Below are 26307 nucleotides of genomic sequence, written 5' to 3'. Positions count from 1 at the left end.
TCACGACTTAATATCCATGGGCTAGAGATGTCACATGTCAGACACAAACGAATCGACTACCTAACTCGATGGAATGAAGCGTCGAGACGCCGGCAGCTGTAAGTGACACTGGCAACCTGGATGAACAAAGCGGGAAATGGTATTCTTTAACTTATTTACCTCTTATTCAAATTCTTCCTGGACAGCGGTAGATACGCGTACGGGTCGTGCTTGCCTTTCTTCTTGATGTCGCCTTTCGCCTTCTTAGACTTGTATTCTGTGCCCACTGTGGACGCCACTGATGCGGCTGATCCGAGAGGCCTGTAGGGAAAATTAAAGGATATTTAATACCAAACGTAATCCCACAAATGGCTTTCTTTGCAAAGTTACTTATTCAAAGAAATATCTACTTAATATTGTCAACAATATGGTGTAATTTCGCTCGTCTCAGAGTTGAGCACCGTTTCGTTTAGATTCCGATAAGAATCCATTGCTAAACCTATTCAGTGAACGGCGATAGGAAGCTTAAACATTGAACGAAAGAAGTCGCCCGACTGCATCGTGATTGTATCGCTGCTTTTAGTATCGCGTGTGAGTAAAGGTAGACGTTTTGCGACTGTATCGATGCTGCACCGCGTTTGTATCACTGGAAAGTCGCAATGTAAAAGGGCGCTATGATTGTTGCTTACTAGAAGCTCATAGCAGACTTATCAACTCGGAAAGATTACACCGTATCGCCTTCCGCGCGGTCAATAGCGAGGCGAGGCGTTTACGTTACGGTGCGGATAAGGTGTGCGTTGCAGTATGGAGTTTTATACGAAGAATACTGACCGCCTCGAGTTGATACGGTTCCGTTCCGATCCCTTTCCGGGTTGATAAATGTGCGACGTCCTTTAGCGTTCACTCGTGCTTCTCGCGGTAATTTTCTTAATAAATAGTTATTGAGCGTAATGCTAGATTTGTATGTGATGACCACTGACCTATGAATACCCTTTCCTCCAGCCTTATATTTAGATGCCACAGTGACAGTGGATGCACGACTCCTGTTGCTTCTGCCACTCTTGATGCTGAGAATGTCGTAGCGTCTCGCTGATGATGCTATTGGTGATGATGATGATGAAGACACTGACCTGTGGATACCCTTTCCTCCAGCTTTGTATTTAGAGGCCACGGTGACGGTAGACGCGCGACTCCTGTTGCTTCTACCACTCTTGATACTGAGAATATATTTGTAGAGATGANTCCTCCAGCTTTGTATTTAGAAGCCACGGTGACGGTAGACGCCCGACTCCTATTGCTTCTGCCACTCTTTATGCTGAGAATATCGTCGTAGCGATGATGATGATGATGAAGGCACTGACCTGTGGATACCCTTTCCTTCCACCAGCTTTGTAATTAGAAGCCAGAGTGACGGTAGACGCCCGACTCCTATTGCTCCTGCCCCTCTTTATGCTGAGAATATCGTCGTAGCGATGATGATGATGATGATGAAGAAGAACACTTACCTGTGAATACCCTTTCCACCAGCTTTGTATTTAGAAGCCACGGTGACGGTAGACGCGCGACTCCTATTGCTTCTGCCACTCTTGATGCTGAGAATGTCGTCGTAGCGCCTCTTCGTGCCTGGTTTGACCAGTTTAGAAGGTTTGGAGGGGCCTTCGTCGTCTGTGGAAAAAAAAATAGTCATTATTCAAGGTAGCTGTTACCCACTACCAACTAATCAATTGAAATACTTTTAATTAGCTCTCAAAATGCAAGTCTCATAGATTTTTTTATTGTGAAAGAGGAAACTCGGTTGATTTATGGATTTCATTAACTACATTGTTGATGTTCTGGTACTTCTCGTTTTTTTTAAATATTGATATTTTTAAATGAATCAGAAACTAAAATATATGAATTTGATATGAAAACGATAAGTAATAGCAGGCCTGTTCATCTCCGCGAGTTTACATCGAAAACAAAACACGCACGATTGCCCCCTACAAGAGTACTATTCGACAAGGCCTCACTTACGAGCGAACATTGACTCACGCACGCGTATTCTTGTGTATGATGGAAAAAAAAAAAGAAAATGGTGTACTAAATACTGTGCAGTATTTAACTGCCTAAATAATAATAAAAACACAGAATTTACTTTTTTAAGTTGCCTCAAGACACTGAGAGGTAAATAAGTAGTTAATATTATTCATGATAATTCATGCTAAATCATGTATTTCCTCCGCCATTTTCTGCAGATTGGCACCTCACGTCACATCATTTTACCGAAGTCAGCCCTATAGCTTCGGCGCAGTACCGATCACTGACGTTTGTCAACAAAACTTCTGACAAACTTGCTTGACTCTTGAGACAAGCTAAATTACACCATATTGTTAATGACATTGAGCATACATTTTTTTAAATACCTTCGCGAAGTAAAACTTCTGTACGTAGTACTTATTATTATTCTGTGGTAATAGGTCTTATAACTACATTTGAATTAAAATACTGTTTAATATCCCTTTCCATCTAAGAGATATCTAAATGTGGCAGAAAAAGGATAAAGTTTACAATAACTAAAATGTTTAGAACACTTTAAATAATCTCTTTTTTTTTGTCGAGAAAGTTCCAGAGTGTACTTTTGGCAGAGTGGTCGTGGTTCACACCTAGTTCGGTGGCAAGCTCCGTCGTCATTCCTCCCATATTGCAGCCTTTGCAAGGTTTAGCTTTAACTTTTAACTTTTTTATCTTATCTTATACTCACCAGTATCATCAGTGTCCGTGTCAATATCCCCGCTCGGCTTCAGCTCGTAGTCGTCATCGTCGCCGGAGCCGTCATCGGCGATGATGAGCCGTCCGTCCGGAGCAGTCTTGAAGCCGCCATCTTTCTTCTTCTGTTTCAGTTCTGTTTCTTTCTTCTTTATCGCTGGGNCGAAGCCACGGTGACGGTGGACACCCGACTTCTGTTGCTTCTACCACTCTTGATGCTGAGAATGTCGTGGCGATGATGATGATGATGAACACTGACCTATGAATACCCTTTCCTCCAGCCTTATATTTAGATGCCACAGTGACAGTGGATGCACGACTCCTGTTGCTTCTGCCACTCTTGATGCTAAGAATGTCGTCGTAGCGCCTCTTCATGCCTGGTTTGACCAGTTTAGAAGGTTTGGAGGGGCCTTCGTCGTCTGGAAGAATAAATATGTATGAAAGAGTAACTTAAATCTTTAAAAGACTGAAATGAGAGATTATAGGGATATAGGAGTGCTATTTGTACTTTGAATATACTACTAGCGCCATCTAACAAATAATTTTGCTTGTCTTTTATAAAGGGATAGTAAATTATTCCAACTGTTTACGAACGAACCTAACTTTAAACCAAGCACATCTTGTTATAGCCATAAAATAAAAAGATTCACGTCTGATAAGACCCTGTTTGTGTCTTTGTATACAGGGTGAGTCTAGATAAAGTGCACCTATGAAAATAGGTGAAACGACCTATTTTTTTCGAAGAAAAGATCTGAGATTTTTTAAAAAAATTATAAATTTTTTTATCTTTCAATTACTGATTCTAAAGAAAACGTTAAAACTTTTAAACTAAGAGGTAACTATATCCTGATGAAATAAAAACAGTAATAATGCTAAATAGCAGGTGATAAGCACACTCACCAGTGTCATCAGTGTCCGTGTCAATATCCCCGCTCGGCTTCGGCTCGTAATCGTCATCATCGCCGGAGCCGTCATCGGCGATGATGAGCCGTCCGTCCGGAGCCGTCTTGAAGCCGCCATCTTTCTTCTTCTGTTTCAGTTCGGTTTCTTTCTTCTTTATCGCTGGANTCGCTGGGTCCGTTGCTGAAGAGAAAAAAATAGGTGTTTTAGTATTTCATCTATACCAGTGGTTCCCAAAGTTGTCTGGGCTACGGCTCATCTAATACAAGTTCCCAAACTCGGGACCCACCTATAGGAAATTTCGCCCGCTGTCCAGCGGTTAGATCGGTAGGGTGGTGTGTCGTTCTACAGGCAGGGCCCACTCAATGTTCGCTCGCGACCCACCACTGGGACGCGATCCATAGTTTGGGAAACCCTGATCTTATACTATTTAACTTTTAGACAATAAATCAAAGTGGAATTATTCAAGAGATAAGCTAAATTAGATTAGCTTGCATATTTCCATAGTTGTGTGCTAACTGCAAACTATACAAACACTATGGGAAACTGCGTTAATAGCTAATTTAAGCGAGCTAAGTTAAACTAAATTCTGCAACAAGCTTTAAAAATGACTAACGCCCGTATTCACAAACGATGCTTGCTTAAGTGAAGCAAAAAATCGAACGCACGGCGTTGAGTAGAGCTCTGTGATTGGTCCGTGTGTCACCCTGTGCGTCCACACGCACTGTGAGAGCTCATAGTTTGTGAATACTGTTAGTATTTCAGAGCTGTTAAAATTTTAGTGCTAGAAGTGCAAAATCCTTTCTATTGTAAAATTCTATCTCTTTATAGTACCAATTGTTATTTGCTATAGCTAAAACTCAAGGGGAAAGGGGGATATCATCGAACAATTTTTTAAGTTGAAAACATCAAAATTTTCTTGAAACTGGCTATAATAATATGTGCAAATAGTACGAAGCCTTAAGAGTAGGCGCACACCGTTGATTTTTCGTCGGTCGATAGTTTAGTCGGGCAGTTGATCAGTATGGGCATGTATGGGAGTGCGCACACTACGCCGATTCGATTTGGCCGATTCTTCATACAATTTAAAATCGGGCACAAATATCGGCCAACTAAAAATCAACGGTGTGCGCCTACTCTAAGTAAAGAGAAAAAAAGAGCATAATTATTATTACCAGTGATCTTCCTAGCAGCAGACACATCAGCCAAATCCACAATATTCTCCGGGTCGTCCTGGATCCAGGCCTGGTTGCTCTTCTTGCCCTTGGCCTTGGCTTTGGGCCGTGGCCTGCGGTCCTGCTCCTCATCCTCGTCCAGGAACTCCATTTCCGAGTCGGAATCCTTGAGGATGTCCTCGAGGGTCTTGGATGTGCCCTTTATTTCCATGTCTGTGTCGTTGTCCGATTGGTCTCTGTAAGAATACATTGTGGAGGAAGTTTAGATAAATTGTGTGGGTAAAAATTATTAAAATAAATTACTGTTAAAACTTAAAATGAGTTCATGAGTTGGCGTATGTTATACCTGGTCCGTGAGCACGTAGAAATTTGTCCAATGACCCCAAGCTACCCATCTTTATCGCTCGCGCGTAATTATATTGTTGTCGCGACTGTGCGACGGGCGCCCGCAGTGAGTGTGCGAGCGCGACAGCAACATAATTACGCGCGAGCGATAAGGATGGGTAGCTTGGGGTCATTGGACAAAATTCTACGTGCTCACGGACCAGGCTTTAGTTTGTGCTTGCGAAGATTTCTGAATATCATAGAATCATGTGTCTAGAAAGTTTAGAACGTGGCTTTAGAATTCTGAAATACCTACTTTACTATTTCTTGCCAAAATGAAATTAAAAAGATATGTCTTGACGTGACTCGAGTTATTGACATCTTTGTAATTATAGAAACAGAGAGAGAATATAGTGCAGGATTAGATTTTAAGTATTTTTGAATCTTTTTCCAAGCTACGAAAAAAAATTTTTTTTAAAATCCACAACGAGGAAGGGAAGCTCTTGGCCTGTATCTCACCTGATGGTATTTATAGGTTTGGCCTGAAAACGAACACTCAGACAAAGTTACTTCTGCATGTATTAGTCATTGTTTCAAACTTGTTTTTTTTTTCTTTGAAAAGTAAAACCGAAGCAGCTTTCTGAGGGCAATAAAATCATCACCACAAACCTCTGATTCTCCTTCATCCTCTTCTTCCTATTGTCCATCTTCCGTATATTCCTTAGCCTCCTCAAGAACACGTCATCAGTCGGCGGGATCAGCTTCTCAATAGTATCAGCTCCGTACTTCCTCATCATGCGAGTGAGGAAGTACCCGATTTCCAAGCGGGAGTGACGCTTGCAGTCTTCCGACATTGAGGAGAGGGTCTTGAAGATGAGGGGCAAGCTGCCTGCTAACACGTCGGTTGGGAGGACTTTGGTGTATACCTGGTGGAGGAAGTTAGGGGATGGTTTTTAATTTAAAGGCCAAGATTGGTGAGGAATGCTTCTATCCTCCTCAATTGTCGAGCGGTTCCTCACCAATGGGTGAGGAAATCCCACCGCGCCGCTCGACTATTGTGGTGAGCCCACTCGTAACACAAGCTCATTTAGCTTAACACGAGGGGCTAACGGGACTATTAGCAAACGGGACTATTAGTAATTTGGGCAATACAAATTGCTAATAATCTTAAAAAAAAATTAAACTTTCATGCGACGAAATAAGTGGGATGACAATAAAGACTCAGTCAAAGCATTCAGGATATATAAAAGAGTATTAGAAGTAACTTGTAGTTCATTCCCGTAAACCTCTCCGGCTAAGCTAAATAATGCTTGTGGTGGGAGTGGGTTGCCACAACAGTTGAATACCGACATTGACACAGTTGCGATCATCACCATCATCGTCATTTCAGCCATAGGACGTGCGCTGCTGAATATAGGCCTCCCCCAATGATTTCCACAATGGTAGCTTGGTGGCGGCCTGCATCCAGCGCCTTCCTGCTACCTTTATGAGGTCGTCGATCCACCTTGTGAGTAAAAAACGTAAATCATAGTGCCTACTCTAGCGGAATGTTTAAAGTTAGCGAAATCTATTTGTTCCACACGAATAAGCTTCATTCCGTAAGTAACGGAAAATCAAGTTGATATCAATTACTTTTATTTTTATAATCACCAGTTCCATCTACTTCCACTTACCTTCAAGAAGCTCATAGCAGCGGCCACGATCTCCCTATTATTCGTCAGCATCTGTTCCGCCACCTTCTCCAGGAGACCCTGGACGATCTCCAGGCCCATGTCTTCAGAGAAGTTGAACAGAGCAGAGGCCACGGCTCGAAGGGTCGCGCTTACAACTCGCGGCAGCGGCGCCGACAGACCGGATAGAAGCATCTCCACGAATGACTGCATGCCTGGTACATTAAATGAAAGACTGTTACTGAATCTCCACGAATGACTGCATGCCTGGTACCAAAAAGTAATTTTTATTCATCTTAAAAAATCTATGAGTTCCGTTTTTTGCCATTTGGCTACGGAACCCTACAAAAGAAGCCCTTATAAGGCCACATGTCTCTATGGTTCTACCAGTTCTTCGAGACAACATAATGAGGGCTATCGTTTTAGCGCTCACCAGTTGCGCCACTGTAGAGTAAGGTCCTGTCACTTGCTAGTAGCGAAGACAGTGGCACCAACTGGTGAGTGCTAAAGTGGTAGGAGGACTATCGCATTTGCACTGATCAAGATGGCGCCACTGTAGAGTAAGGTCCTGTCACTTGCTAGTAGCGAAGACAGTGGCACCAACTGGAGAGTGCTAAAGTGGTAGGAGGACTATCGCATTTGCACTCATCAAGATTGGCGCCACTGTAGAATAAGGTCCTGTCAATCGCCAGGGGTGCCAACTGTTAAGTATAAAAACGATAGCCCTCATAATGCAGGTCCTAAGAAGACACGCAGAAATAAGAAGACACGCAGGAATAAACTCCTATCATTTCAAATATCTAAAGACATTCTTCCACGAAAGACTGCAATGCCTGGTACAGAAAGCAGGCCAAGTTAAACAGTGGCATCATCATCATCAGATCATTAAGCAGACCCTGGACGATCTCCAGGCCCATGTCTTCAGAGAAGTTGAACAGAGCAGACGCTACGGCTCGGAGCGTCGCGCTTACAACGCGCGGCAGCGGCGCCGACAGACCGGATAGAAGCATCTCCACGAAGGACTGCATGCCTGGTACATGAATTAAAATGCTATTATGAATATGACCAAGACTTGGCACTTTTGAACGTTTAAAAAGGAAAGGAAACCCTTCACATGTGTCCTTGTCTGGGGGTCCTACCAGCTCTTCGAGACAAAAAACCTGCTTGGGTTGTGAGAAGACGCACAGGAAAAAATCTGTCATCTCAAAAATCTAAGACAATCTTCCGCGAAAGACTGCATGTGTTCGCAATTGGTCGATTTTCGAGTGGCTATGATATGTCTTTTTAGAGAAAGTTGGGTTCGCGCCTGTTCACCAGCTCGATGGTCTGACCTCAAGAGATAACAGTGATTGGATGAAAAAAGACAGATCGCGTTTCCTTGATAGTTTTCGCTCAGTAGAGGTGTATGTCCTAAAGAATAAGGTTTATTTTGCAACACGGTGAGTGTTGCTCTTCCCGTTCTTTTAGTACGTTTCCAGCGCAAGTGATGACGTTGAACGCGCACTGACGACACTTGGAGTTGATGTCTCGAGTCCACACTACTGCTTGCGATACTGTACCCTATTGCCAGAAAATAAGGTTCATTCTGCGTCACTCACCGTCTTCTCGTTCTTTTAGTACGTTTCCAGCGCAAGTGATGACGTTGAACGCACACTGCCGACACTTGGAGTTGATGTCGCGAGTGCATACAACTGCCTCTGCTATAGCCCCGCGGATTAATTTGCTTTCGCCGTTCAAGTTGGGAGACGACGCGATTAGGTGCTCTATGCATCTGAGGATAAGAGTGGTATTTTAATAACAATAATNTATTATTTATAACGTGATTTGTGATTGATGGATTTCTCAATTTTTACAAAAGTGTCAAAAAGACATTTTAAAGACAATAGATTGCAATAGATATTTAAAAATACAATAAAAAGTAAAAAATTCTCCATCGCCATCGGTAACATAAGTGATGTGCATGCGTTACGATAGTTAGTGATGTGTTTAACAGATTGTCGATAAAATAAAATATTCAAAATTAAATATCAAAATTTTCGGGCATTATTTTTTAACGGATTTGTGTTCAGTATCAGTAATATAGTTACCTCTGTAAATATGGCAAGAATGCAAAGTAACACCCTGTATATTAGGGAAACAAACAATTTTGATGTACAGACAAATAATCACACAAAAACTAGAACAGAAATCAGCAAAGTTTCCACAGTTAAAATTAATACAGGGTGCAGACTAAAAAAATAATTAAATAGTAATAATTATTAAAGTTCGCAGGACCGTTCATTGTGGAAAACCTTGGGGGAGGCCTTTGTCCAGCAGTGGACGTCATTTGGCTGAAACGAAATTAAAGTTAGGGGATGGTTTTTAATTTAAAGGCCAAGTTCAATCATGAGGAAATTGAATCTTCCATGCAACGAAATAAGTGAGATGACAATAAAGACTCAGTCAAAGCATTCAGGACATTTAAAAAAGTATTAGAAGTAACTTGTTGTTGTTCATTCCCGTAAACCGGCTAAGCTAAATAATGCTTGTGGTGGGAGTGGGTTGCCACAACAGTCGAATACCGACACTGAAACCGATGGGTTCATCAACATCATCATCATTTCAGCCATAGGACGTGCGCTGCTGATAATAGGCCTCCCCAATGATTTCCACAATGGCCGTTTGGTGGCGGCCTGCATCCAGCGCCTTCCTGCTACCTTTATGAGGTCGTCGATCCACCTTGTGGGTTATTGTAGACTTAAAATGTTAATCATGGTGCCTACTCTAGCGGAATGTTTAAAGTTAGCGAAATCTATTTGTTCCACACAAATAAGTTTCCTTCCGTAAGTAACGGAAAATCAAGTTGATATAAATTACTTTTATTTTTATAATCTCCAGTTCCATCTACTTCCACTTACCTTCAAGAAGCTCATAGCAGCGGCCACGATCTCCCTGTTATTCGTCAGCATCTGTTCCGCCACCTTCTCTAGGAGACCCTGGACGATCTCCAGGCCCATGTCTTCAGAGAAGTTGAACAGAGCAGACGCTACGGCTCGGAGCGTCGCGCTTACAACGCGCGGCAGCGGCGCCGACAGCCCGGATAGAAGCATCTCCACGAATGACTGCATGCCTGGTACATTAATTGAAATGCTGTTATGAATTTGACCAAGACTTGGCACTTTTGAAGGTTTAAAAAAAGATAAGGTAGTCCTTATAAGGCCCTTCACATGTGTCCTTGTCTAGGGGTCCTATCAGCTCTTCGAGATACGATGCAAGTCCTTAGGACTTGCATTACTTTTGACAGCACAGTGACAGGACCTTATTCTAGAGTGGCGCCATCCTGGTGAGTGCAAGTGCTATAGTCCTACTATAGCTTCAGCGCTAATTGGCGTCAGTTTTAGCCACTAGCAAGTAAAAGAACCTTAATCTACATTGGCGCCAACTGGTGAGCGGTAATATGATAGCCCTTCACATGTCACTGGGGTCCTACCAGCTCTTCGAGACAAGACAAGCAGCTTTTGAGAAGACGCACAGGAAAAAATCTGTCATCTCAAAAAACTAAGACAATCTTCCGCGAAAGACTGCATGCCTGTAGACCTAAGTAAGATGCGCGCTGCGATAAGCGGTTATCACGCCATTTTATCGATTTTTCCCGTACATTTTGACGTCGATAAAAGTTATCACGGCGCGGTATCTTAGGCCTACTGGTTCGCAATTGGCCGATTTTCGAATGGCTATGATATGTCTTTTTAGAGAAAGTTGGGTTCGCGCCTGTTCACCAGCTCGATGGCCCGACCTCAAGACATAGCAGTGATTGGATGAAAAAAGACAGATCGCGTTTCCTTGATAGTTTTCGCTCAGTAGAGGTGTATGTCCTAAAGAATAAGGTTTATTTTGCAACACTCACCCTCTTCCCGTTCTTTTAGTACGTTTCCAGCGCAAGTGATGACGTTGAACGCACACTGGCGACATTTGGAGTTGATGTCGCGAGTGCACACTACTGCTTGCGATACTGCACCCTATTGCCAGAAAATAAGGTTTATTCTGCGTCACTCACCGTCTTCCCGCTCCTTCAGAACGTTTCCAGCGCAAGTGATGACGTTGAATGCACACTGCCGACATTTGGAGTTGATGTCGCGAGTGCATACAACTGCCTCTGCTATAGCCCCGCGGATTAATTTGCTTTCGCCGTTCAGGTTGGGAGACGACGCCATTAGGTGCTCTATGCATCTGAGGATAAGAGTGGTATTTGAATAACAGTAAATATAAATTACCATTTTACATGGAACCGTTTACATACGGATAGATAGATTATCAATGTAAGAGTAGGCGCACACCGTTGATTTTTCGTCGGCCGATAGTTTAGACGGGCAGTTGATCAGTATTATGTATGGGAGTGCGCACACTACGCCGATTCGATTTGGCCGATTCTTCATACAATTTAAAATCGGGCACAACTATCTGCCAAATAAAAATCAACGGTGTGCGCCTACTCTAAAAGCCACGATAGCCGAACGGTGAAGGGGTCGGACTGTCCATCTCGTGATCCTAGGAACGCGGGTTCGGTCCCCGCCGCCGCTTGACTATTTTGTGGTGAGCTCACTCGTGACACAAGCATAATAATATTTAGCTTAGTACGAGGAGCTAACGGGACTATGAGTAATTTGTGCAATAACAAAGTACTAATAATAAATCTGTTAAAAAAATGAGAAGTTCAAGCTGAAGAGCTATATTTCACCGGGACACCATGGCGGCGCAACCAGTCGCCGCTACCAACAAAATGTATGCAGCTTTGCGCAACCAAACGGACACCAGGTGAGTAACTCTCTATAAAGCTGTATACATTTTGTTGGTAGCCGGCGACTGGTTGCGCCGCCATGGGGTCCCGGTGAAATATAGCGTGAAGTGGCAATGGGCAGGGAAAAACGCAGAACTGACGGCCGATGGGGCAGCAAGGTTCTGGAGTGGAGGCTACGTACCGGAAAACGCAGCGTGGGACGTCCATCCACAAGGTGGACCGACATCATAAAGGTAGCAGGAAGGCGCTGGATGCAGGCCGCTACCAACCGGGCAGTATGGAAATCATTGAGGATGCCTATGTTCATACTTTAGCAGTGGAGGTCCTGAGGCTGAAATGATGATGATGATGATCAATGTGAGCTTACCTCAACCTCGCTGCCTTACTGCTATCCGCGACCTTATTGAGTGACGTCATGAGTAACTTCTTGATCTTCTTCTGGTTGGCCTTGAGGAACTCCTTGCAGTTGTCTCTGTCGCTCTTGAAGATCTCTTCTAATATCCTGTACGCTTTCTTGTGTTCCATCTCTAGGAGACGAGCTTTGTCTTTGTACCTGAGGTAGAAATATACAGGGTGTTTTAATGCATTAGGTAGCTTGTAACTATGCACATAATTTTAATGAGGGTTTTCGCGATTGAAAAATCCATAAAATGCTGCGTCATTGGTGGATTTTGACATATCTGTCAATGTCATGTCAAAAATAACCAATCATGCAGCATTTGGACCTCGAGTCTACGTATTGCCACTAATTCTATGTAATGTAACGTTCGAATACTAGTAAAATGTATGACGTTTGGTTTGTGACAGATGATACGCTGTGACATTGCATGGAGTGGCTCGTTGTTCTGTTACAAGTAAATGCTCTAAGGGCTAATTTTTCAATCGTCGGATAACTTTTAACTGAAGAATAAACTTGTCATTTTGACACATTGCCCATACTGAAACTGTCAATGTGACAAACTTATTCTTCAGTTAAAAGTTATCCGACGATTGAAAAATCGGCCCTAAGTCTAGTCTAACTCACTTTTAGCCTATTCCACTACTTGTTAAGTTATGGCGACTTAACATGTCACATGAACTACTACTTTTGGTTTTACAAGTCTTGGATAGTGATATCTGGCAATAAATTCACCTCATCTCAATGATCATCGACTTTGTTTTTTAGGGAACCAGTGAAACTGGCCCTTGTCTTGTAACATACGTATGTACGGTCAGTATAAAATAGTTCACGACACCCAAAGTGGCCAGAAAGTTGACAACACAACCTTATTCCGATTGTAACAAAGACGTGTTGCGAACATAGTACCTACTTTGGCTGTCACGACGCTAACTGTACAGACGTCAAGACATCAAGGTGAAAAATAATAGCACCTTACGCAGTTGCAATACGAGCTATTTTGCAAGTATACCCTGATAACAACTTCTTTTTAAGCATCTTACCTCATCTCATTCTTCTTAATCTCCTGTCCATCTTCCCCTTCCTCCATCGCATTTTTCTTCTGTCGTTCCTTCTTCGCCTTTTTAAACTTCTTAGGATCTTCTAGCACGGTCTCGCACAGAGGATACACCCATTTATCAAACAGGTTCGCGATTTGTTCACTGGTCTGGTACAGAACGAGCAGACGGACTACGTCTAGAATGGCCTCGCGTTGGAAGTGATTGTCGGTTGAGGATTCTAGCTGTTGGAGCGCGTTGGTGAATAGCTCTTCTACTAAAGCCTGGTCGCTTATTGTCAGGTATACCTGGTGAGAATTAATACATTTACTGTCAGCGGATTAGAACATCTGTAATACTTAATTGCTACAACCTTCTTAATGTCTCACAATTTCTTTGGGGTAATGATTTGTAGGTCAGTGTTGAAAAGAAGCAGCAAGGAATTGAGTCACAAAACTGTCAATTTCTAGCCGGTAATTGGCTAAGGTTAGTAGATTTATGTAACGGTAAACCGGTAGTAGACCCATGTAATACCGAAGACCAGAATGATCTAATAACGATTCTCACTGCTAACTGCTTCACCTAGCATTCTTATTGAGTCTCATCTGATACCAGAAACAATGTATCGTTGTCTAGTGATATGTACACGTTGAGCAGTATGGGCAAATAGTTCTTGGCGAGTCTTATGTGATACCAGAGGCAATGCAGCGTTATCTAACAACAGTCATACCTGATACCTGTATAGTGTCCAAAGCGGCCAGTCTCTGGCCAGTGGCGGCGGCGCCAGTAGCTGGCGACATGTACACATTGAGCAGTATGGGCAGGTAGTTCTTGGCGAGTCTTATTAAGACTGACGTGTAGATAGAAGCGTCGCGAGTTTTACTGAGGCTCTATGTGGATAGATACGTCACACCAGAAGCAATGTAGCGTTGTTTAACTGCAGACATACCTGTATAGTGTCCAAAGCGGCCAGTCTCTGGCCAGTGGCGGCCGCGCCAGTAGCTGGCGACATGTACACATTGAGCAGTATGGGCAGATAGTTCTTGGCAAGTCTTATTAAGACAGACGTGTAGATAGAAGCGTTATCTAACAACAGTCATACCTGTATAGTGTCCAAGGCGGCCAGTCTCTGGCCAGTGGCGACGGCACCAGTAGCTGGCGACATGTACACATTGAGCAGTATGGGCAGATACTTCTTGGCGAGACTTATTAAGACTGACGTGTAGATAGAAGCGTTATCTAACAACAGTCATACCTGTATAGTGTCCAAAGCGGCCAGTCTCTGGCCAGTGGCGGCGGCACCAGTAGCTGGCGACATGTACACATTGAGCAGTATGGACAGATACTTCTTGGCGAGACTTATTAAGACTGATGTGTAGATAGAAGCTTTATCTAACAACAGTCATACCTGTATAGTGTCCAAAGCGGCCAGTCTCTGGCCAGTGGCGGCGGCACCAGTAGCTGGCGACATGTACACATTGAGCAGTATGGACAGATACTTCTTGGCGAGACTTATTAAGACTGATGTGTAGATAGAAGCTTTATCTAACAACAGTCATACCTGTATAGTGTCCAAAGCGGCCAGTCTCTGGCCAGTGGCGGCGGCACCAGTAGCTGGCGACATGTACACATTGAGCAGTATGGACAGATACTTCTTGGCGAGACTTATTAAGACTGATGTGTAGATAGAAGCTTTATCTAACAACAGTCATACCTGTATAGTGTCCAAAGCGGCCAGTCTCTGGCCAGTGGCGGCGGCACCAGTAGCTGGCGACATGTACACATTGAGCAGTATGGACAGATACTTCTTGGCGAGACTTATTAAGACTGATGTGTAGATAGAAGCTTTATCTAACAACAGTCATACCTGTATAGTGTCCAAAGCGGCCAGTCTCTGTCCAGTGGCGGCCGCGCCAGTGGCTGGCGACATGTACACGATGAGCAGTATGGACAGATACTTCTTGGCGAGACTTATTAAGACTGACGTGTAGATAGAAGCGTCGTCTAACTACAGTCATACCTGTACAGTGTCCAAAGCGGCCAGTCTCTGGCCAGTGGCGGCCGCGCCAGTGGCTGGTGACATGTACACATAGAGCAGTATGGGCAGGTAGTTCTTGGCGAGTCTTATTGAGGCTCTTATGACACGAGAGACAATGTAGTGTTGTCTAGCTACAGTCATACCTGTATAGTGTCCAAAGCGGCCAGTCTCTGGCCAGTGGCGGCGGCACCAGTAGCTGGCGACATGTACACATTGAGCAGTATGGGCAGATAGTTCTTGGCGAATCGGCCAAGCTCGCGGGAATCCTCTTCGTTGTCTGCGGAGCAGGATATGAGCTTGCGCAGCGCTTGCATCACTGAGAGACGGAACTCTGGGTTGTCTTTTAGGACGTTACCTGTGAAAAAACATTAATTAAGGTACTGAACGCAAACTGTAGAACAAGATGATCATTTCGGCATAATAAATGGGAAGGTTTTTATGGAGACCAGGGAAAAATACAAAGTTGGAAAAACTGTAGGGTGATTGCTATAGTAATTAGCCTATACATAGTTATTGGTATATTGGATTGTTAATAAGTAAGAGACAAAAATATTTACTACATTGGACTGCGTATTGCTCAGAAAAATATTTGTCTCTTTTCCTCTCTTAATAAATTCCATTAGGCTTGTTTCTTTTTATTTTAGGCAAGTTGGTCAATAACTATGTATTGGCTAATTACTATAGCGATCACCCTATCCACTCGGGCAAAGTCGCGAGCAGAAATTGTTAGTGGCATGCTGTTTATTATTAAAGAAAAAATAGTTCGGTGTGCCGATGAATGGTCTAGCATTAAACAACAACAAAAAAACTTACCTAAAACCCTGGCCAGCGCTTTAAAATTGTCCTTAATATCCTTAGGGCTGTTACAGAAACTGGGCAGCAACGCCCAAAACTGATTGCACAAGAGCTCATAAGTATGTGATCCTGGCATATCTTTCGAAGCCGCTAATTCCCTAGCCTTCTTTCTGCAAAACGTAGCCATTTCTAATATTTCCGTAGCGAAGAACTTCAAATTTGAGTTCTGAATCTTTTCTTTCATAACTGGGAGCAACCAGCTCCGTTCCAAATTGATGCTTTCGGGGCCATCTCTTAAGGGAATGGTTCTCAGTACGAATTCGGGGCCCAAAGATTTTATGGCACAGCCTGTGGCGTATTCTACNACAATAATTATAAATTACCATTTTACATGGAACCGTTTACATACGGATAGATAGATTATCAATGTAAGAGTAGGCGCACACCGTTGATTTTTCGTCGGCCGATAGTTTAGACGGGCAGTTGATCAGTATTATGTATGGGAGTGCGCACACTACGCCGATTCGATTTGGCCGATTCTTCATACAATTTAAAATCGGGCACAACTATCTGCCAAATAAAAATCAACGGTGTGCGCCTACTCTAAAAGCCACGATAGCCGAACGGTGAAGGGGTCGGACTGTCCATCTCGTGATCCTAGGAACGCGGGTTCGGTCCCCGCCGCCGCTTGACTATTTTGTGGTGAGCTCACTCGTGACACAAGCATAATAATATTTAGCTTAGTACGAGGAGCTAACGGGACTATGAGTAATTTGTGCAATAACAAAGTACTAATAATAAATCTGTTAAAAAAATGAGAAGTTCAAGCTGAAGAGCTATATTTCACCGGGACACCATGGCGGCGCAACCAGTCGCCGCTACCAACAAAATGTATGCAGCTTTGCGCAACCAAACGGACACCAGGTGAGTAACTCTCTATAAAGCTGTATACATTTTGTTGGTAGCCGGCGACTGGTTGCGCCGCCATGGGGTCCCGGTGAAATATAGCGTGAAGTGGCAATGGGCAGGGAAAAACGCAGAACTGACGGCCGATGGGGCAGCAAGGTTCTGGAGTGGAGGCTACGTACCGGAAAACGCAGCGTGGGACGTCCATCCACAAGGTGGACCGACATCATAAAGGTAGCAGGAAGGCGCTGGATGCAGGCCGCTACCAACCGGGCAGTATGGAAATCATTGAGGATGCCTATGTTCATACTTTAGCAGTGGAGGTCCTGAGGCTGAAATGATGATGATTATGATAAATGTGAGCTCACCTCAACCTCGCCGCCTTACTGCTATCCGCGACCTTGTTCAATGACGTCATGAGTAGCTTTTTGATCTTCTTCTGGTTGGCCTTGAGGAACTCCTTGCAGTTGTCTCTGTCGCTCTTGAAGATCTCTTCTAATATCCTGTACGCTTTCTTGTGTTCCATCTCTAGGAGACGCGCTTTGTCTTTGTACCTGAAGAATAAAACATACAGGGTGTTAAAAATGCATTATTTAGTTATTTATAAAAACCAACAGCGATACATAATATAGCCAATGACAGGTTTCCCTCTTTATAAAAGTTCATTTTTGTTGGAAGTACATTATGAAGAACTATACAAGTGCCTCTGTGTAAAATATTAGATAGCAAGGAACTGTGCAGTCCGGACATTGTGGTCTAGCAAGAGGTAAGATCACCAGTCTCACACACAGCGATCCTGGGTTGGATTTCTAGTGGGGGCCATATCTTCTGCTCGATTTATTTTGGTGGCAGGGCTTCAAGGATCTAATAACTATTGGAAACTTATTGGGAAACTAGTGAAACTGGTCCTTAGTGTTCAAATATGTATGTTGAAGCGACAACACATCAATATAATTACTGTAGCGGTTACTAAAGCCTGGTCCGTGAGCACATAGAATTTTTTTCCAAAGACCCCAAGCTACCCATCCTTATCGCTCGCGCGTAATTATGTTGCTGTCGCGCTCGCACACTCACTGCGGGCGCCCGTCGCACAGTCGCGACAGCAATATAATTACGCGCGAGCGATAAGGATGGGTAGCTTGGGGTCATTGGACAAAATTCTACGTGCTCACGGACCAGGCTTTATAATAGCCTTAACGTGCTGTAGACTTCTTTCTAAACACCTTACCTCATCTCATTCTTCTTAACCTCCTGTCCATCGTCCCCTTGCTCCATTGCGTTTTTCTTCTGTCGTTCCTTCTTCGCCTTTTTAAACTTCTTGGGGTCTTCTAGCACGGTCTCGCACAGAGGATACACCCACTTATCAAACAGGTTCGCGATTTGTTCACTGGTCTGGTATAGGACGAGCAGACGGACTACGTCTAGAATGGCCTCGCGTTGGAAGTGATTGTCGGTTGAGGATTCTAGCTGTTGGAGCGCGTTGGTGAATAGCTCTTCTACTAAAGTCTGGTCGCTTATTGTCAGGTATACCTGGTGAAAAATAATATTAATTTATTATACCTACTGTAAACAAGCTTACAAAAAGGTTTATACATTATGTGTCACTAAACCTTTTAAAGATAAATCCCACAACTTCTTTGGAACAGTCTTTGAAGCAGCGCAAGGAATAGACTTACAATAGGTCGTTCTCTTTTTCAAAGAGTTTACAATATGTATTTGTGTGTACTTACGCACAATACTATATTGAGAAGTAGTTCTTTCAGCGGCTCTTTTATACATGTAACGTTGTTAGTAGTCCTTAATTGAAACCCGAACGAGTCTTATTGAGACATATTGTGGTACTAAAGACTAACGTTCTTTAGCGACATATAGTACACGTTGAGCAGTATGGGCCGATAGATCTTGGCTAGTCTTATGTGACACTAACTTTATTCATACCTGTATAGTGTCCAAAGCGGCCAGTCCGCCGGTGGCTGGCGACATGTACGCGTTGAGCAGTATGGGCAGGTAGTTCTTGGCGAATCTTACTGAGGCTCTATGTGGATAGTAGCGTTGTCTAACTATAGACATACCTGTATAGTGTCCAAAGCGGCCAGTCTCTGTCCAGTGGCGGCGGCGCCAGTAGCTGGCGACATGTACACATTGAGCAGTATGGGCAGATAGTTCTTGGCAAGTCATATTAAGACAGACGTGTGGATAGAAGCGTTATCTAACAACAGTCATACCTGTATAGTGTCTAAAGCGGCCAGTCTCTGGCCAGTGGCGGCCGCGCCAGTGGCTGGCGACATGTACACATTGAGCAGTATGGGCAGGTAGTTCTTGGCAAGTCTTATTAAGACTGATGTGTAGATAGAAGCTTTATCTAACAACAGTCATACCTGTATAGTGTCCAATGCTGCCAGTCTCTGGCCAGTGGCGGCCGCGCCAGTAGCTGGCGACATGAACACATTGAGCAGTATAGACAGGTAGTTCTTGGCGAGTCTTATGTGATACCAGACTCAATGTACCGTCGTCTAACTACAGTCATACCTGTATAGTGTCCAAAGCGGCCAGTCTCTGGCCAGTGGCGGCGGCACCAGTAGCTGGCGACATGTACACATTGAGCAGTATGGGCAGATAGTTCTTGGCGAATCGGCCAAGCTCGCGGGAATCCTCTTCGTTGTCTGCGGAGCACGATATGAGCTTCCGCAGCGCTTGCATCACTGAGAGACGGAACTCTGGGTTGTCTTTTAGGACGTTACCTGTGGAAAAAATAATCATTAATTAATCACAAAATATTTTAAATACTAACCCCCTTACTAATAAAACTTACACGCTCGTTGATCAGTGTTTTAAAGTGACGTTTAGTATGGAAATGTCATTTTAAAACAGTGATCAACAACCGTGTAACTTTTTATTAGTAAGGGGGTAAGTGCACAACTGGAAGACAAGCTGACAACATCATTTCGACAAATTGAAATCCGTGGAGTTTTTATACAGAAAACGGAAAAAATATCAGAAAATTAAAATCCACTTGGGTATGATGCCGTGAGAAGTAGTTAGAGACATGCTGGTTCTTCTCTATTTTTAGATATTTACAATAAAGATAAAACAGTCATATAAACCATGATATCAAAACTATGTGAATCTTTAGGTTATCGACTTAAGCAGCTTACCGTACCGACATGTTTTTAAACAAAAAATAATAACAATATACAGGGTGGAAACGATAAGTGATGTCACTCGATTATTTCTAAACTATACAAGATATCCAAAAATTGGTTACTGACTCTGAAAGTCCTACACGAGCTCTATCCAACGGTACCAATAATAAGTTACAAAAAAAGCTGGATCTATCCGAAAATTCAACGTTTCCAACTTCCATACATTTAGTAAAATCTCATAATATCAAAAATTATGCAAGATATCCAAAAACTGGTTACTGATCCTGAAAGTGCTTCACGAGCTCTATCCAACGGTACCAACAATAGGTTACAAAATAAACTGGATCTATCCGAAAATTCAATGTTTCCAGCTTCCATACATTTAGTACTGCCACAGTAATGGCACTCATGTCTTGATAAAATTATAGCAAGTAAAGCCTAAAACCAATTTTTTCCATGACTAATTTTAAATAGGAATGAAATTTACGAGTTCATTTTGAGTGTTTTTAATTTAATTTAAAAAATAACACTTCTAATATTGTGTGGCTGGCATACATTTAGTATGGAGACTGAAAACAATGAGTTTTCGGATAGATCCAGTGCATTCTGTAACCTATTACTGATACCGTTTGAAAGAGCTCGTAAAGCACTTTCAGGATCAGTAATCAGTTTTTCGATATCTTGTATAGTTTAGAAATAATCGAGTGAGATCACTTATCGTTTCCACCCTGTATGTCTAGCGCATAACTTAAGTCAGTTCTTGAGGTATGGGAGCGGCACGACATTGACATACAATAATGACGTGACAGAAACCTAAAACAAAATGACGTCACACTGACGTTTGACGTTACAAAAAACCTCACCTGCCATATACCATACCTCAAGCACTGGCTCAGTTATGCCTTATACTAGTTATGTGTGCCAATGAATGGTCTAGCATTAAACAAAAACACTTACCCAAAACCCTGGCCAGCGCCTTAAAATTGTCCTTAATATCCTTCGGGCTGTTACAAAAACTGGGCAACAACGCCCAGAACTGATTGCATAAGAGTTCATAAGTATGTGATCCTGGCATATCTTTCGAAGCCGCTAATTCCCTAGCTTTTTTCCTGCAAAACGTCGCCATTTCCAGTATTTCAGTGGCAAAAAACTTCAAATTTGAGTTCTGAATCTTCTCCTTCATGACTGGGAGTAACCAGCTCCGTTCCAAATTGATGCTTTCGGGGCCATCTCTTAAGGGAATGGTTCTCAGTACGAATTCAGGGCCTAGAGATTTGATCGCGCAGCCTGTGGCGTATTCGACTTCTTTGTCGTTGTGGAAGTTGTGGCTTTCGCGGCGGTCGTTCAGTTTTTTTAATAGTGGTGATAGGATGTTGGCCACTTTCTCGTTGCCGATCTGTTGGGAGATAATGGATATACATTAATCATAATAATGATAAGAGTGAGAGAAAAAAATTCTTGAGTAAAAGTGTGACACATCAACCTTTCACAAATAAATCAATTAATTAAGCCATAATACAGAGAAAAGTTCAAAATTCAATAGGAGAAATTAATTTTGTGGTCGGTTGACCCATTTACTGTCGAGAGAACGCACTAAATGAACACCTCAACCTGTCACAAATTGGTTTTTCAAATTCAAATTCGTTTATTTCTTTAACTTAGCCTAGTTCAGTTACAAGTTGTTGGAGCTTCCTGTTAAGCGACAGATGTTGTGTGTTGGTTTTAGCTCACAAACCGATATTTAGTTCAGTTCAGAAATTCATTTCACTTGATGGATACTGTAGTCAGTTAGAGGTAGTGTGGCCAAAGTGGCTAAAAACTTATTCCAAATGTAAAAAGGTCGTGTTGCGAACTTTTTAGCTACTTTGGGTGTCACGAACTATTTGACGCTGACTACCAACTGTTATACCCCTCATTTAGGCTGTTATTCCACTGACCTCAAAGCAGACAGCGCTAGTCATGATGACATGCTTGATGGCCTGGTTGAATGGGTTATCTAAGCCTGTTCCGATGCTTTTGATTATGGCTTCCACGTGCGGCTTATGGCGAACGTAGTCTTCGGATTCTACTGCTGGTCTGACACAGTCTAGGAGGACGGCCTGTGGGGAAATAATGCGTGTGTAATCCAAGGAATTAGAATATCTCGCTGAGCTATTAAAAACTTACCCTGAGGTTCACTATCTTACTTTGACTATAAAAAATGTCAAAAGTCTGTCAAACTCCATACAAAAACACAGATTATGTGTTATGTTTATGTATTGTGTTGTCTTATTTGTGACGTCTCTTTGTTTTAGGTATTTTGCTTAGTATACCTTTGAAAATTTAAATTTATCAAAATACCTACACCGTGTAAAAGCTACGCACGTGATATTGGCGGAACAGTGTGCCATGTGGCGAAAAACACAAGTTCATCGCCATTAATAATAATAAGAAGAAGAAGATAGTTAAAGTGACACAGTGTTGCAACTGCAAAATGAAGCTTTATTAAGAGTTTAACTTTCAACCATAGTTGTAAAAGATAGAGAAGCTATCGTAAACAAAATTTTTGCTCTGTTATAACTAAAATCCGCTGCAGCATTAGATCTGTCTGCTGCTAGATTGGTTTCATGAATGTCAAAGACCAAAGTCCCACTAAAGTAAGGTGTACGGATTACAATACAGTTCGTTCAGTTGAACAGAGCAAGTGTTCGGAACGCGAAATCTAGTGCGTAGTACCACAGAATAATAATAAGTACTACGTACAGAAGTTTTTACTTCGTGAAGGTATTTAAAAAAATGTATGCTCAATGTCATTAACAATATGGTGTAATTTAGCCTGTCTCAAGAGTCAAGCACCATTTTGTTGACAAACGTCAGTGATCGGCACTGCGCCGAAGCTATAGGGCTGACTTCGGTAAAATGATGTGACGTCAGGTGCCAAACTGCGGAAAATGGCGGAGGAAATACATGATTTAGCATAAATTATCATGTATAATATTAACTACTTATTTACCTCTCAGTGTCCTTCAGGCAACTCAAAAAAGTACATTCTGTGTTTTTATTATTTATTTAGGCAGTTAAATACTGCACAGTATTTAGTACAGCATTTTCTTCATTTTTTTCCATCATACACAAGAATACGCGTGCGTGAGTCAATGTTCGCTCGTATGTGAGGCCTTGTCGAATAGTGTCCTGTAGGTGGGCCATCGTGCGTGTTTTGTTTTCAATGTAAGCTCGCGGAGATGAACAGGCCTGGTAGTACTTGCTTTCAACGGGTAGTACGGCTTTATTACAATCACAAAAGAGTCTTACCTTCAACGCGTTGGTAGCGGCCGAGTTGACGTCAGCTACGTCAGAAAGCCACAATTCTGTGACGCAGATATTGACGAACATTGGCAAGTTGGGTGTACACAGGTTCAGGTCCAGGCTGGAAGGGGATATCGAAGTTTTATTTTATTTATTAGGACAACCAACAAGACAAACACGCATACATGGAATTACTATAAGTAAAAGTGCTTAGAACTAAGTGTTGTCTTAATTAAAGCCTGCCACGGCATGCAATGTGTTTTATAGCTTATAACGCTGCTTTGTTTTAAAGTTTTAATGCTGGGTAGTTCTACCTGTCTACCCTCAAACAGCCAACAGAAATATAATATTATTAAGGGTTATGAGGGTTATTTTATTTTAACTTAACGTTGGCGCAAATAGGCTTTAGGGTTTAAATTTAAAGTTTACGAGACCACACATGACGCGACCATTTCAAACCGGTTTCAAACTGTTCGCGTCATGTGTGGTTCTTCAACGGAATCTGTGGCAGAAACTTAGATGCAACTCAAAAGTAACTAGAAGTTGCAGTTATTTATTTATTTATTTGAACACCAACAAGGTTACATTGAGGCTTCACAAAAGTAACTATAAAAAATGACACTCGTTAAATGCAAACTTAATTATAGGTGAAAACATCATGCGTTAGAGACTAAAGCAACAGCAATTAATAGCAGTTTCGTTGCAATTGCGTTTCACTGTGTATTCTAGGCCTTATTTCTGCTAAATGTACCAGCCCAGGCCAATATCTGTCCCGTATCGTTCGCTGGGGGCCGGGCCGTCATTAAAGCCCTGGTCAACTGGACTGCCAAGTTCGCTGTCAAGTTGCTAATGTCTCTTGGCTTTACTTACTTGGCAAGACAGCCGTATCCCTGCTGCAAGACCGCAGCCCAGGCCAATATCTGTCCCGTATCGTTCGCTGGGGGCCGGGCCGCCATTAAAGCCCTGGTCAGCTGGACTGCCAAGTTGGCTGTCAAGTTGCTAATGTCTCTTGGCTTTACTTACTTGGCAAGACAGCCGTATCCTTGCTGCAAGACCGCAGCCCAGGCCAATATCTGTCCCGTATCGTTCGCTGGGGGCCGGGCCGCCATTAAAGCCCTGGTCAGCTGGACTGCCAAGTTGGCTGTCAAGTTGCTGATGTCTCTTGGCGCTGAGAACAACGCGTGTAGTGTGTGCAGGCAGCACGTCTTGATGTAGACGTTGTTGTGGGTCATTAGGGAGAGGATCGCTTCGCAGATTGACTGGGGAGGAAATAAAATAAGAATAGGCTAGTTGCCTAAAAAAATTTTTTTAGTCCGTAATGTTTAATATCAAAAAATATACATATATTTTTATTTGTCAATCTAACAAATAATTACATAGTTATGGTGCGTTGAAGTTGCGCACGACGTCACAACGTGCGGCATTTTTAAGCAAGCGTTGACGTCACGGGCCTCTTCTTATGAACTTTGGGGCGCTTTATCTCTTTAAATTTTCATTAGTTTGAAAAAGTGAAAAATACGTGTAGAGTATTTTTTGATAAGTTAACTGACGGACTAATTAAAACTCTTGCTTTTTGACCCAGGCAACATCCCCATTATAGCTACAAGATTTACTCACATAATATGTGTATTAAAAATCAAGAGTATCTGCTTGTTTTACAAAATTCTGGCGTGTGAAATTTAAACTTTTATGTACATGTTTTTAAATGAAATAAATGTATTTAGCGTTCGTAGCGTGGGCAGGCCTCCCACTAGGTGGACCGACGATCTGGTGAAGGTCGCGGGAGGTGCCTGGATGCAAGCGGCGCAGGACCGGTCTTTGTGGAAATCCTAGAGGGAGGCCTTTGTCCAGCAGTGGACATCTATCCGCTTAAACGACGACGACGACGAAAAGTATTTAATATACTCATAGTTACAGATAGCTCAATGTCATTAAAAAACTTGACACAAGCTCGATGTAAGCAATTAGAAAAACGATACTCTTTATTACACTAAGGGCTGATTTTTCAATCGTCAGGTATCTTTTAACTGAAGAATAAACTTGTCATTTTGACATATTTTCCATACTGAAACTGTCAATATGCCAAAATTATTCTTCAGATAAAAGTTATCCGGCTATTGAAAAATAAGGCCTAAGCTGTATACAAAAATTAACAATCATAACAAAAAAATTGTTGTATATTTATAATGAACATTTTTTGTAGGATGTCATGAAAAATTCTATTGAATTAACTAACATTTTATTTCTATTCCAGTTTGAGATAAACTAGCTTTCTTTTAAAATTAATATAGACGGTAAGCGGTTCTCTTGCTTCAAATAAAGCTTGGCAACATTCAACCAACCTTAATAAAGTCCTTGCTGAACACTGGCAGCACATCTCGCAGCATTGTCAGCGTATGCAGCACCGAGCGGTGTCCCGACAGCAGCGCTTCTGCCTTGATCTGGGATAGACAGTACTCTGCCACGCGGTTTGATGCTGGGTGAAGTTTTGGTACCTATAAGAAAGACGTGTTGACACCACCAATCAATGAGGGCTATCGTTTTTATTTACTTAACAGTTGGCACCCCTGGCGATTGACAGGACCTTACTTTACAGTGGCGCCATCTTTATGAGTGCAAATGCGATAGCCCTCCTACCACTATACCACGTGCCGCCTCTGTGGTCTAGTGGTAAGACCACCTGCTTCAGACGCAGAGGTCCCGGGTTCGATTCCCAGTGGGGGCAGATTTTTCTGTTCGGTTTGGTTGGTGGTAGGGCTTGTTCTAAGTCCGCCTGGCTAGCTACCACCATCTTACCTAAGTCTGTCGCCATAACAACAATGTTAACAGCATTGTTGTGTTCCGGCAGTTAGAGGTAAGATAGCCAGTTCCTCCGTGGTTGAGGATTCCGGGTGAAGCTCGCTTCCACCTTCGGCCTGATCATCACTTACTTACCATCAGGTGAGATACAGGCCAAAAAGCTTTCTCGTTGATGATAAAAAAAAAAAAAACTTTAGCGCTCACAAGTTGGCGCCACTGTCTTCGCTACTAGCAAGTGACAGGACCTTACTCTACAGTGGCACTAACTGGTGAGCGCTAAAACGATAGCCCTCATTGACGTACTTTTTAGGGTTCCGTAGTCCTGACAAGGAACCCT

At 42.7% G+C, this 26307-nt stretch overlaps 1 protein-coding gene across 5 annotated transcripts in view; it reads right to left on the bottom strand.

The window, feature by feature from the left end:
• LOC114363874 (RRP12-like protein) overlaps positions 1-26307 on the bottom strand; it is a 34152-nt gene that overhangs the window by 5066 nt on the left and 2779 nt on the right. The window contains exons 6-22 of one of the 5 annotated variants that reach the window (XM_028319737.1): positions 25514-25666; positions 24329-24430; positions 24042-24175; positions 23178-23292; positions 21824-21985; positions 20844-21282; positions 19273-19484; positions 17972-18273; positions 17112-17297; positions 8392-8564; positions 6797-7008; positions 5793-6049; positions 4800-5035; positions 3801-3807; positions 2720-2886; positions 1485-1644; positions 160-300 (exon numbers count right to left, since the gene is read on the bottom strand). In XM_028319737.1, the coding sequence (XP_028175538.1) occupies positions 160-300; positions 1485-1644; positions 2720-2886; positions 3801-3807; positions 4800-5035; positions 5793-6049; positions 6797-7008; positions 8392-8564; positions 17112-17297; positions 17972-18273; positions 19273-19484; positions 20844-21282; positions 21824-21985; positions 23178-23292; positions 24042-24175; positions 24329-24430; positions 25514-25666 (3158 nt within the window). The other 4 variants (XM_028319738.1, XM_028319735.1, XM_028319734.1 and 1 more) reach the window with 4 other exon arrangements.

The sequence above is a fragment of the Ostrinia furnacalis genome, unplaced genomic scaffold (genome assembly GCF_004193835.3).
Source record: "Ostrinia furnacalis isolate ACB-3 unplaced genomic scaffold, ASM419383v2 OfSCF7323, whole genome shotgun sequence".
Taxonomy (NCBI): domain Eukaryota; kingdom Metazoa; phylum Arthropoda; class Insecta; order Lepidoptera; family Crambidae; genus Ostrinia; species Ostrinia furnacalis.
Note: the sequence above shows the minus strand (reverse complement) of the source record. Positions and strands in the feature narration are given on the sequence as shown.